The sequence below is a fragment of the Hyperoodon ampullatus genome (genome assembly GCF_949752795.1).
Source record: "Hyperoodon ampullatus genome assembly, chromosome: 7".
Lineage (NCBI taxonomy): Eukaryota > Metazoa > Chordata > Mammalia > Artiodactyla > Ziphiidae > Hyperoodon > Hyperoodon ampullatus.
Window position 1 is genome coordinate 74,797,529 of NC_136920.1, and position 12,554 is coordinate 74,810,082.

Below are 12,554 nucleotides of genomic sequence, written 5' to 3' on the forward strand. Positions count from 1 at the left end.
CAGAACTGGATCAGTAGATTATGGTACAACCGTGATACAGAATCCTATACAGCTATATAAGAGAAAGAAGTTCTATAAACTGATATGGAAAGATCTCTAAATTATATTGTTAAGGAAAAAAGCAATGTGTAGCGCAGTGAGTATAATATGCTTCCATTTGTGTAAAGGAGGGAAGGAAATACATATATAGTATTGCATTGTATATGCATAAAAATTCTTTTGAAGGATAAATAAGAAATACACTTTTTGATGTTTAAACTGTATGAATGTTTTACCTAGTGAAAAAGTAATTGTTGAAAAATATAGTAGATTCTTAATTCTAGTTCTGTTTTTCTTACAGTAGCTTCCCATTACTCAGAATAAAATCCCAGGGCTTTCTGTGATCTGACCCCTGCTTAACCCTGATCTCACCGCCAAGGAAACTTTCTCCCCCAGCTCAGCCGCAGTGGCCTTCTTGCTTTGCCTGGAATCTTGTGCTTTGCATTTAATATCTTCTATGGCTAGACGGCGCTTCCTCCAGATCTTTGCCTGGCACACTCCTGTACTTCATTTCCTTCTCCGCTCACATGTATCAGAGAAGTATTCGCAGACCTATATCTAAAAGTCTAAAAGAGCGTGTCCCCCCGTCCCTTGCTCTAACCTCTACTGTGTGCTTGAGTTTTCTGTATAACACTACTATTCTCTGTTAACATTCTCTCTTCTTTATTCTCTATTCTTTGTCTGTTCATTGTCTCCCCCACAAGATTGTAAGCGCTATTAGGACAGGGACTTGGTCTTGTTTGTTGGCTGTACCCCAGCACCATGATCAAAGCCTGCACTTAGTAATGCTCAGTGAATACTTATAGTAGAAGACTACTGAAATAATTTCGTATTTTGAGACAAGCATATAGGGTTTCAGGTCATTGGTAATGAAAGATTTAAGGCACTACAGTTTTCAGTAATTTCCAGTGTACCTCTGAGTATTTTGCTGAATGTTTCCTTGGTAATTAGTTTTTGTTTTTTACTGTGAACCAAGCAGGTTTCACTATACTGTTCTGGGAAGAAGAGTATGAAATTCTTGATTAGAAATAATTGCTCCCTGCCTATCCCCAATAACATCTTAAATTTGGTTCTTCTTATTTCTTTCACCAGTGATAATGAATATCATTTAAAAAAATTAAACTCTCAAGTTACTGAATTCTAGAAGCCAGTTTGTTTTTATTGTACCTGTATTATTAAAATGAGTTGAACATTTAATTTTGGAAGTGGAGGGGTTATGGCAATATTCTATATCCATGATTCCTTTATTTTTTTTTTACATCTTTATTGGAGTATAATTGCTTTACAATGTTGTGTTAGTTTCTGCTGTATAACAAAGTGAATCAGCTATACATATACATATATCCCCATATCCCCTCCCTCTTGTGCCTCCCTCCCACCCTCCCTATCCCACCCCTCTGGGTGGTCACAAAGCACCGAGCTGATCTCCCTGTGCTATGTGGCTGCTTCCCACTAGCTAGCAGTTTTACATTTGGTAGTGTATATACGTCCATGCCACTCTCTCACTTTGTCCCAGCTTCCCCTTCTATCCCCCTGCCCTGTGTCCTCAAGTCCATTCTCTACGTCTGCATCTTTATTCCTGTCCCGCCCTTGGGTTCATCAGAACCAATTTTTTTTTAGATTCCGTATATATGTGTTAGCATATAGTATTTGTTTTTTTCTTTTTGACTGACTTCACTCTGTATGACAGACTGTAAGTCCATCCACCTCACTACAAATAACTCAATTTCGTTTCTTTTTATGGCTGAGTAATACTCCATTCATGTTTCCTTTGTAACCATTTTTAAATTGTACCTGGATCAGGCTATCTTGCTTAAGTTAATTCCTGCTACTCAAACTTGAGAAAGTTTATTTCTGTTAAAATTTAGAATTACTGAGCCTAAATTAGAGCATACATAGAAAAAGGAAATAAAAAAGAGACTAATTCCCTCTTAATAAGTCTGTGGGAATTGCTTATTTCATATAAAACATTTCTTAAATTTACATTGTTGCATCTGATTGCAGCAGACTGTGGCCAAAACACTGTTACGAATTTAAAACAACTTAATGTAATTATATTTTCAATTTCCCCAAAGAGAAAATATTACCATATTTGATCAATAAAGTTTAAATTTTTGTTATCTATTCCTAGCCAGAAACATGATCATATATGAATAGGATTTAAAGTATTAAACCTTCTCGATAACATCTGTTTTTTTATTACACCAGGTAGTTTTGGATGTTGGTTGTGGAACTGGAATTCTCTCTATGTTTGCTGCTAAAGCTGGGGCAAAGAAGGTTCTTGGAGTTGATCAGTCTGAAATACTTTACCAGGCAATGCATATCGTAAGGTAGATGCATTTTATGGCTTGATTTAAGATTATTTTTAAATTTAAGGATTAATAGCAATTGATTTTCTTGTCTTTAATAGCTATCCAATGCAGACTCAAGACACTTGTCTTTTAGTAAAAATTCATTCCAGAATAAGATTTTAAGTTGGATTGACCTAGACATGTTTGAGCTATGAAAAATCTTTTCATTGTTCTTCTCATTGATGAGAATTATTTTTATATAGTTTTCTGTCCTTCCAATTATGGCTATAGATATGCTAATTACAATAATATGAAATTAGAAATCATGGACATATAGGGCGGTGTTAGAAGACTTGCTACAAAACTCAATATATCAGTAGTATTTCCTTTAGCAAATAGCAGTTCAACTAAAAAGACTAAGGATTATCTTTTTCTTTTTGACAACACTAGCCCTTGTGCCTCCTCAAATTAAAATAAGTAAATTCCAGAATGGCTGCAAACTTAATTATGTTCTCTAAAAATATCTCCTCTCTTTGAGGAATTAAGTTAGTTAGGTTAATTGATCCGTGATTGATTTTACAGTTGGCTTATATCCTAGTAAGAAGACCTTCATTTGAACTACAGCTTTTAGAACTAGATTTTGTTAGCTGTGTACTTAACCAAAGCATGTTACATTTGGAACTTTGGAATAATTTCCGGAATAATTTTAATAGCAGGCTTCTTAGTGATTCTTTTTCCCCCCAGCTTTATTGAGATATAATTGACACATAGTATTGTGTGAGTTTAAGGTATAAAATGTATTGCTTTGATACATTAATATATTACAGAATGATTACCACCATCGCATTAGCTAACACCTCCATTGTGTCACATGAAATAATTACCATTTCTTTTTTGTGTTGGAAACATTTAAGGTCTATTCTTTTAACAGCTTTTGCCATGCTTACGTTAGATTCTCGGCAATGACTCTTAAATGGTCCTCCCACTGATACCTATGTTTTATTCTTAAAATTGGTTAATATCGATCATTTCTGAATTATGTAAAATGTTTACATTTTTAGATGTGATTGCATTGAAGTCTGATGTTGGGGTTAAGAGTGTGAAGTTGGAGTCAGACGGGTTTGAGTCCTTGCTCTGTCCCTTCCCCGTTGTTAGAACTTCAGTTAAGTTATATCTAACCTCTTTGAAACCTCAGTTGTTTTACTGTCAAAATGAACATAATGATGACTACCTCATACGGTTATGAGCAAGGTAAATAAGTTACAAGTAAGATATGCACCTCAGTCTCTTTGGCATATTGCCTGCCCTGGCATGTAGTAGGTATGCAGAAGTTAGCAACTGTTATTACTAACAAGTACCAAATTAATGTTAACGAAAAAATGACATTGCTCTTGCTTAGATTTTTTCATAGATAGAGGTTTGTGGTTATTATTCTCATATTAGAGAATATGCACCTGTGTTGCATATGCATATGCAATCCATAATCTAGTAAAGTTTTTTTTATTTATGTTGCCATTAACTACAACATCATCATTTTGGGGGTTCTGTAAAGAGCACCCTCTCTTGCTTGTGCATTACCATCCAAACAGATGTGAGAACCACTGTCCCAAAGAAGAGATTGTTTTAGATGAATCATCAAAATTTTATTGTTGTGATAGTGAGATTACAGGAAGATATTTCTATTAGAAATTCTCATCTTATGAAAGACCATGTTCATTTATTTATTCATTTGTCATTTTTGATGTCTGTAAGGTGAGACTAGATGTGCTCTCATTTTAATTCCCTTATGGAAGAAAAAGATAGTGATAGCACTCATTTTGTTTTGTTTTCTTTTTATTTCACAGAAGCCCTGATTCCTAGTGACTTTTTAGAAATATGTTTGTACAATGATTATAATCAAATTCATTGTGTATGAAATTTAGTGCTGGAGTGTATGGAAATTTTGCATGAGAGCATTTATTGAGAATGAGTTAGCATTCAATTCTAGGTACTTAAATTTAACAATAAAAGTTGCTAACATTAACTTAGTACTTTCTATTTAATTTCTTTTGAGGTAGGTACAAAAACAGTACATATATATATGTTTGTTTTTATAGAGATTAGGAAATTGAGACACAGAGACTACGTAACTCTCCTTATTTGTAGTGCGGCCAGGATTAGATCCCAGGCAGCCTGACTCCATGGTCCATACTCAAAGCTAATTTACTATGCTGTCTCTCCATTTCACTACTCACAGTGCATGTATTGGTTGCATTCAGTAGTTTGCTTTACTTAGAACCTATAGAGTTTGAAAATCAGACCTTTTTGTTTTGGATGAGCCAACATTGTACTTTTCTTCAAAGATGTTCTCCTTTGCCTTTTTTTTTCCACATTTTTTTTTTTTTTTTGCGGTATGTGGGCCTCTCATTGTTGTGGCCTCTCCCGTTGCGGAGCACAGGCTCCAGACGCACAGGCCCAGCGGCCATGGCTCACGGGCCCAGCCGCTCCGCGGCATGTGGGATCTTCCCAGACCGGGGCACGAACCCGTTTCCCCTGCCTCGGCAGGCGGACTCTCAACCACTGCGCCACCAGGGAAGCCCTCCACATCTTTACTGGAGTATAAATGTTTTACAGTGTTGTGTTAGTTTCTGCTATACAACAAAATGAATCAGCTATATGTATACATACATCCCCACATCCCCTCCCTCTTGAGCCTCCCTCCCACCCTCCCTGTCCCACCTCTCTAGGTGGTCACAAAGCACCGAGCTGATCTCCCTATGCTATGCAGCAGCTTCCCACTAGCCATCCATTTTACATTTGATAGTGTGTACACGTCACTGCTACTCTCTCACTTCATCCCAGCTTCCCCTTCCCCGCATGCCCTCAAGTCTGTTCTCTACATCTGCGTCTTTATTCCTGCCCTGCCACTAGATTCATCAGTACTGCTTTTTAAAACTCCATATATATGTGTTAGCATATGGTACTTTTCTCTTTCTGACTTACTTCACTCTGTAGGACAGACTGTAGGTCCATCCACCTCACTACAAATAACTCAATTTTGTTCCTTTTTATGGATGAGTAATATTCCCTTGTATATATGTGCCACATCTTCTTTATCCAGTCATCTGTTGATGGACATTTAGGTTGCTTCCATGTCCTGGCTATTGTAAATAGTGCTTCAGTGAACATTGTGGTACATGACTCTTTTTGAATTATGGTTTTCTCAGGGTATATGCCCCGTAGTGGGATTGCTGGGTCATATGGTAGTTCTATTTTTAGTTTTTTAAGGAACCTCCATACTGTTCTCCATAGTGGCTGTATCAATTTACATTCCCACCAACAGTGCAAGAGGGTTCCCTTTTCTCCACACCCTCTCCAGCATTTACTGTTTGTAGATTTTTTGATGATGGCCATTCTGACCAGTGTGCGGTGATACCTCATTGTAGTTTTGATTTGCATTTCTCTAATGATTAGTGATGTTGAGCATCTTTTCATGCATTTGTTGGCCATCTGTATGTCTTCTTTGGAGAAATGTCTGTTTAGGTCTTCTGCCCATTTTTGGATTAGGTTGCTTGTTTTTTTGATACTGAGCTTCATGAGCTGCTTGTATATTTTGGAGATTACTCCTTTGTCAGTTGCTTCATTTGCAGATATTTTCTCTCCATTCTGAGAAATAGAAATTCTGTCTTTTCATCTTGTTATGGTTTTCTTTGCCGTGCAAAAGCTTTTAAGTTTCATTAGGTCCCATTTGTTTATTTTTGTTTTTATTTCCATTTTTCTAAGAGGTGGGTCAAAAAGGATCTTGCTGTGATTTATGTCATCTAGTGTTCTGCCTGTGTTTTCCTCTCAGAGTTTTATAGTGTCTGGCCCTACATTTAGGTCATTAATCCATTTGGAGTTTATTTTTGTGTATGGTTTTTAGGGAGTGTTCTAATTTCATTCTTTTACATGTAGCTGTCCATTTTTCCCAGCACCATTTATTGAAAAGGCTGTTTTTTCTCCATTGTATATTCTTACCTCCTTTATCAAAGGTAAGGTGACCATATGTGCATGGGTTTATCTCTGGGCTTTCTATCCTGTGCCTTTGATCTATATTTCTGTTTTTGTGCCCGTACCATACTGTCTTGATTACTGTAGCTTTGTAGTATAGTCTGAAGTCAGGGAGCCTGATTCCTCCAGCTCCGTTTTTCTTTCTCAAGATTGCTTTGGCTATTCAGGGTCTTTTGTGTTTCCATACAGATTGTAAAATTTCTTGTTCTAGTTCTGTGAAAAATGCCATTGGTAATTTGATAGGGATTGCATTGAACCTGTAGATTGCTTTGGGTAGTATAGTCATTTTCACAGTATTGATTCTTCTAATCCAGGAGCATGGTATATCTCTCCATCTGTTTATATTATCTTTGATTTCTTTCATCAGTGTTTTAAAGTTTTCTGAGTACAAGTCTTCTGCCTACTTAGGTAGGTTTATTCCTAGGTATTTTATTCTCTTTGTTGAGATGGTAAATGGGATTGTTTCATTAATTTCTCTTTCTGATCTTTTGTTAGTGTATAGGAATGCAAGAGATTTCTGTGCATTAATTTTGTATCTTGCAACCCTACCAAATTCATTGATTACTTCTAGTAGTTTTCTAGTGGCATCTTTAGGATTTTCTATGTATAGTATCATGTCATCTGCAAACAGTGACAGTTTTACTTCTTTTCCAATTTGTATTCCTTTTGTTTCTTTTTCTTCTCTGATTGCTGTGGCTAAAACTTCCAAAACTATGTTGAATAATAGTGATGAGAGTGGACATCCTTGTCTTGTTCCTGATCTTAGAGGAAATGCTTTCAGTTTTTCACCATTGAGAATGATGTTTGCTGTGGGTTTGTCGTATATGGCTTTTATTATGTTGAGGTAGGTTCCTTCTATGCCCACTTTCTGGAGTGCTTTTATCATAAATGGGTGTTGAATTTTTTCAAAAGCTTTTTCTGCATCTACTGAGATGATCATATGGTTTTTATTCTTTAATTAGTTAATATGATGTTCACACTATTTTGTGTATATTGAAGAATCCTTGCATCCCTGGGATAAACCCCACTTGATCATGGTGTATGATCCTTTTAATGTGTTGTTGGATTCTGTTTGGTAGTATTTTGTTGAGGATATTTGTGTCTGTGTTCATCAGTAATATTGGCCTGTAGTTTTCTTTCTTTGTGACATCCTTGTCTGGTTTGATATCAAGGTGATGGTGGCCTCGTAGAATGAGTTTGGGAGTGTTCCTCCCTCCACAATTTTTTGGAAGAGTTTGAGAAGGATAGATGTTAACTCTTTTCGAAATGTTTGATAGAATTTGCCTGTGAAGCCATCTGGTCCTGGACTTTTGTTTGTTGGAAGATTTTTAATTATGGTTTCAATTTCATTACCTGTGATTTGTCTTTTTATATTTTCTAATTCTTCCTGGTTCAGTCTTGGAAGGTTGTACTTTTCTAGGAATTTGTCCATTTCTTTCAGGTTGTCCATTTTATTGGCATATAGTTGCTTGTAGTAGTTTCTTAACGGTCTTTTGTATTTCTGCAGTGTCAGTTGTAATCTCTCCTTTTTCATTTCTAATTTTATTGATTTGCATCCTCTCCCCTTTTTCCTTGTTGAGTCTGGCTAAAGGTTTATCAATTTTGTATATCTTCGCAAAGAAGCAGCATTTAGTTTTTTTGATCTATGCTATTGTTTTCTTTGTTTCTATTTCATTTATTTCTGCTCTGATCTTTATGATTTCTTTCCTTCTATAATTTTGAGTTTTCTTTGTTCTTCTTTTTCTAGTTACTTTAGGTATAAGGTTAGATTGTTTATTTGAGATTTTTCTTGTTTCTTGAGGTGAGCCTGAATTGCTATGCACTTCCCTCTTAGAACTGCTTTTGCTGTGTCCCATAGGTTTTGGATCGTGGTGTTTTCGTTGTCATTTGTTTCTAGGTATTTTTTGATTTCCTCTTTGATTTCTTCAGTAATCTCTTGGTTATTTAGCAGCACACTGTTTAGCCTCCATGTATTTTTGTTTCTTACTGTTATTTCCTTTAATTGATTTCTAATCTCATAATGTTGTGGTTGGAAAAGATGCTTGATATGATTTCATTTTTCTTAAGTTTTCCAAGGTTTGATTTGTGACCCAAAATGTGATCTGTTCTGGAGAACGTTCCATGTGCCCTTGAGAAGAAAGTCTAATTCTTCTGCTTTTGGGTGGAATGTCCTGAAGATACCAATTAAGTCTATCTGGTCTGTTGTGTCATTTAAAGCTTGTGTTTCCTTATTTATTTTCTGTCTGGATGATCTGTCTGTTGGTGTAAGTGGGGTGTTAAAGTCCCCTACTATGTTTGTGTTACTGTTGATTTCTCCTTTTATGGCTGTTAACATTTGCTTTATGTATTGAGGTGCTCCCATGTTGGATGCATAAATATTTATAATTGTTATGTTTTCTTCTTGGATTGATCCCTTTATCATTATGTAGTGTCCTTCTTTGTCTCTTCTAATAGTCTTTATTTTATTTTTATTTTTATTTTTTTTGCGGTAGGCGGGCCTCTCACTGCTGTGGCCTCTCCCGTTGCGGAGCACAGGCTCCGGACGCGCAGGCTCAGCGGCCTTGGCTCACGGGCCTAGCCGCTCCGCGGCATGTGGGATCTTCCCGGACCAGGGCACGAACCCGTGTCCTCTGCATCGTCAGGTGGACTCTCAACCACTGCGCCACCAGGGAAGCCCTAGTCTTTATTTTAAAGTCTATTTTGTCTGATATGAGAATTGCTACTCCAGCTTTCTTTTGGTTTCCGTTTGCATGGAATATCTTTTTCCATCCCCTCACTTTCAGTCATATGTGTCTCTAGGTCTGAAGTGGGTCTCTTGTAGACAGCATATAGATGGGTCTTGTTTTTGTATCCATTCAGCCAGTCTGTGTCTTTTGGTGGGAGCATTTAATCCATTTACATTCAAGGTCATTATCAATATGTATGTTCCTATTACCATTTTCTTAATTGATTTAGGTTTGTTTTTTTGGGTCTTTTTTTATCTCTTGTGTTTCCTGCCTTGAGAAGTTCCTTTAGCACTTGTTGTAAAGCTGGTTTGGTGGTGCTGAATTCTCTTAGCTTTTGCTTATCTGTAAAGCTTTTGATTTCTCCATCAAATCTGAATGAGATCCTTGCTGGGTAAAGTAATCTTCATTTTAGGTTTTTCCCTTTCATCACTTTAAATATGTGCTGCGACTCCCTTCTGGCTTGCAGAGTTTCTGCTGAAAGATCAGCTGTTATAACCTTATGGGGATTCCCTTGTATGTTATTTGTTGCTTTTCCCTTGTTGCTTTTAATATTTTTTCTTTGTATTTAGTTTTTGATAGTTTGATTAATATGTGTCTTGGCATGTTTCTCTTTGGGTTTATCCTGTATGGGGCTCTCTGTGCTTCCTGGACTTAATTGACTATTTCCTTTCCCATGTTAGGGAAGTTTTCAACTATAATCTGCTCAAATATTTTCTCAGACCCTTTCTTTTTCTCTTCTTCTTCTGGGACCCCTATAATTCGAATGTTGGTGCATTTAATGTTGTCCCTGAGGTCTCTGACACTGTCCTCAATTCTTTTCATTCTTTTTTCTTTATTGTGCTCTGCGGTAGTTATTTCCACCATTTTATCTTCCAGCTTACTTATCTGTTCTTCTGCCTCAGTTATTCTGCTAGAGTATTTTTTATTTCAGTTATTGTGTTCATCACTGTTTGCTCTTTAATTCTTCTAGATCCTTGTTGAATGTTTCTTGTATTTTCTCCATTCTGTTTCTGAGATTTTGGATCATCTTTACTATCATTACTGTGAATTTTTTTCAGGTAGTTTGCCTATTTTTTCTTCATTTATTTGGTCTTGTAGGTTTTTACCTTGCTCCTTCATCTGTAACATATTTTTTTGTTGTTGCTTTTTTTTTTTGATGGGTGGGGCTGTATTCCTGTGTTACTGGTTGTTTGGCTTGAGGCATCAAGCAGTGGAGTTTGCAGGCAGTTGGATAGACCTGGGTCTTGGTGCTGAGATGAGGACCTCCGGGAGGCCTCACTCCGATTAATATTCCCTGGGGTCTGAGGTTCTCTGTTAGTCCAGCAGTTTGGACTCAGCCCTCCCACCACAGGAGCTTGGGCCCAACCTCTGGCCTAGGAACCAAGATCCTGCAAGCTGTGTGGCATGGCAAAAAAAAAAAAAAAGCAATACAATAACAAAGAATAAAAAACAGAATAAAATTAGAAAGATAAAAAATATATTAGGAAAAATAAAAATATAATTGAAACAACTGCAACAAGGTAAAATAAAACCACAACAGAAAACAGAAAAAAAAAGGGGGGGGGAACAAGCCAAAAGTAGCAGAAGAATAACAAAGTATAAAGAATAAAAGAGGACTTCCCTGGTGGCGCAGTGGTTGAGAGTCCGCCTGCTGATGCAGGGGACACAGGTTCATGCCCCGGTCCGGGAAGATCCCACATGCCGTGGAGCGGCTGGGCCCGTGAGCCATGGCCGCTGAGCCTGTGCATCCGGAGACTGTGCTCCGTAACGGGAGAGGCCCCAGCAGTGAGAGGCCTGCGTACCGCAAAAAAAAAAAGAAAAGAAAAGAAAGAAAATTAGAAAAATAAAAGATTGATTAGAAGAAATAAAAATATAAACGAACCAACAAGGTAAAACAGAACCCCAGTCTAAAAGAGGAAAAAAGAAAAAAGAAGAAAAAAAAAAGCCTTGGCTCTGGGGGCGGAGTTTAGGCAGGGGGGAATTTTGGCAGGGGCAGGTTTTAGGTTGAGGCAGTACCTAGGTGGGTGGGGGGTTACGTTTCAGCATGGGGCAGGGCCTAGGCTTAGGAACCCGCAACCAGAAAAGGCCTAGGGAGCAGGGCCTAGGCAGGCGACGTTCATGCGTGGGGCGGGGCCTCTGCTTAGGACCTGCGTCGGGGAGAGGCAGCAGGTGCAAAGTGTGGGGTTCCAGAGTTTGGAGGTGGGGCCCTGGGTGAGGGTGTGTGGTTGAGGTTTAGGCCCAGCACGGTTGGAGGGGTTCACAGAGGGGGTCTCCGAGTGTAGAGGGTTAGGGCCCTGGGTGGGAGTGTAGGGGCGGGGCTTGGGCTCTGCCTGGCAGGAGGGAGGCTCCAAGGGCAGAGGATTAGGCCTGGGAGCCCAGTAGGCTCCCTGGTGCCTAAGTGGACTGGGAGAGTGCTGGCTGTGTTCTCTTCCATGCCTCCCCACTCCCACTGTCTCCCCCAGGGTCTCCCTGGTCCCCGCTGGGCCCCTGACCGTGTGTGTGTCCCACTGGGTGTAGGAATTCCTCTCCTCCCCCAGCCACCCCTCAGAGATGCCGGTCCGGGAGGTCCGGCCTTTACTGTTGCTCCCCCTTCCCTCCCTCCCACTCCCTCAGGACCCTCGTGGCTGGAGGGGCCCTAGGTGGGCAGAAGATCAGGCCTGGGATCTCAGCAGGCTCCAGGGGGCCCAAGTGGGCAGGGGGAAGCTGGCCACACTTCCTTTTGATCCTCTGCCCTCCCAGTGGTCCCCAATTTCCCCCTTCGGGCGTGGGATCCCTTCCCCTCCACCAGCCGCCCCTCTCGCTACCAGTCCCGTCCTGCCTCCACTTGTCCTCCCCCTTCACTCCCCCCGCATAGCTCCCGTCCTACCCAGTCGCTGGGGGTTCCTTCCATCCCCTTAGGTGTCCATGGTGCCCCACTGGTGCCTGGTAGGTGCCCTGGTTGTTCAGAGATGTGAATTCCATGTCCTCCTAGTACACCATCTTGACTCCACCCCCTGCCTTTTTTATATTGTGAAAAGATAGCTATTTCCATAATGTTCTCAGCATCTCTCCTTTGTTTTCCATTCAAATATTTGAAATTTATACTGTGGGGTGATATAACCTCTGTTCTTCTGTTTGTGAATGTCCCTGTAGAAGAATATTCAGGAAACAGTTTAATATCCCCAGCATTTACTGGCCCATTATTCTACCAGTTGAGGAGGCAGAATAGCATACTTCTCTCAGCATCTGGAACCATATGACTTGATTTCTAATTTTGGCTTTTTGACTATTTAGCTTTATGAAAATGGGCGAATTGCTTAACTTCTTTAACCCTGGTCTCTTCATTTATAAGATGGGGTTGATGGTAGTACCTATCTCACAAGATTATTATAAGGATTGAATCCATTTATGGTGCTTTACAAAGTGGCTGACATGTAACTGCTTACTAAATGTTAGTAGTTACAATAATATTAGGTGATAATTGTAGTGG

The 12,554-nt window shown here is 39.1% G+C and overlaps 1 protein-coding gene across 1 annotated transcript in view; it reads left to right on the forward strand.

Annotated features, from left to right (window-relative positions):
* The window catches only part of PRMT3 (protein arginine methyltransferase 3), a gene marked incomplete at both ends in the record, with an annotated part of 141,017 nt that overhangs the window by 24,959 nt on the left and 103,504 nt on the right, over positions 1 to 12,554 (forward strand). Inside the window, one exon of the mRNA XM_079709186.1 lies at positions 2,248 to 2,369. Coding sequence (XP_079565312.1) covers positions 2,248 to 2,369 — 122 coding nt within the window. The remainder of the gene's footprint in view (positions 1 to 2,247; positions 2,370 to 12,554) is intronic.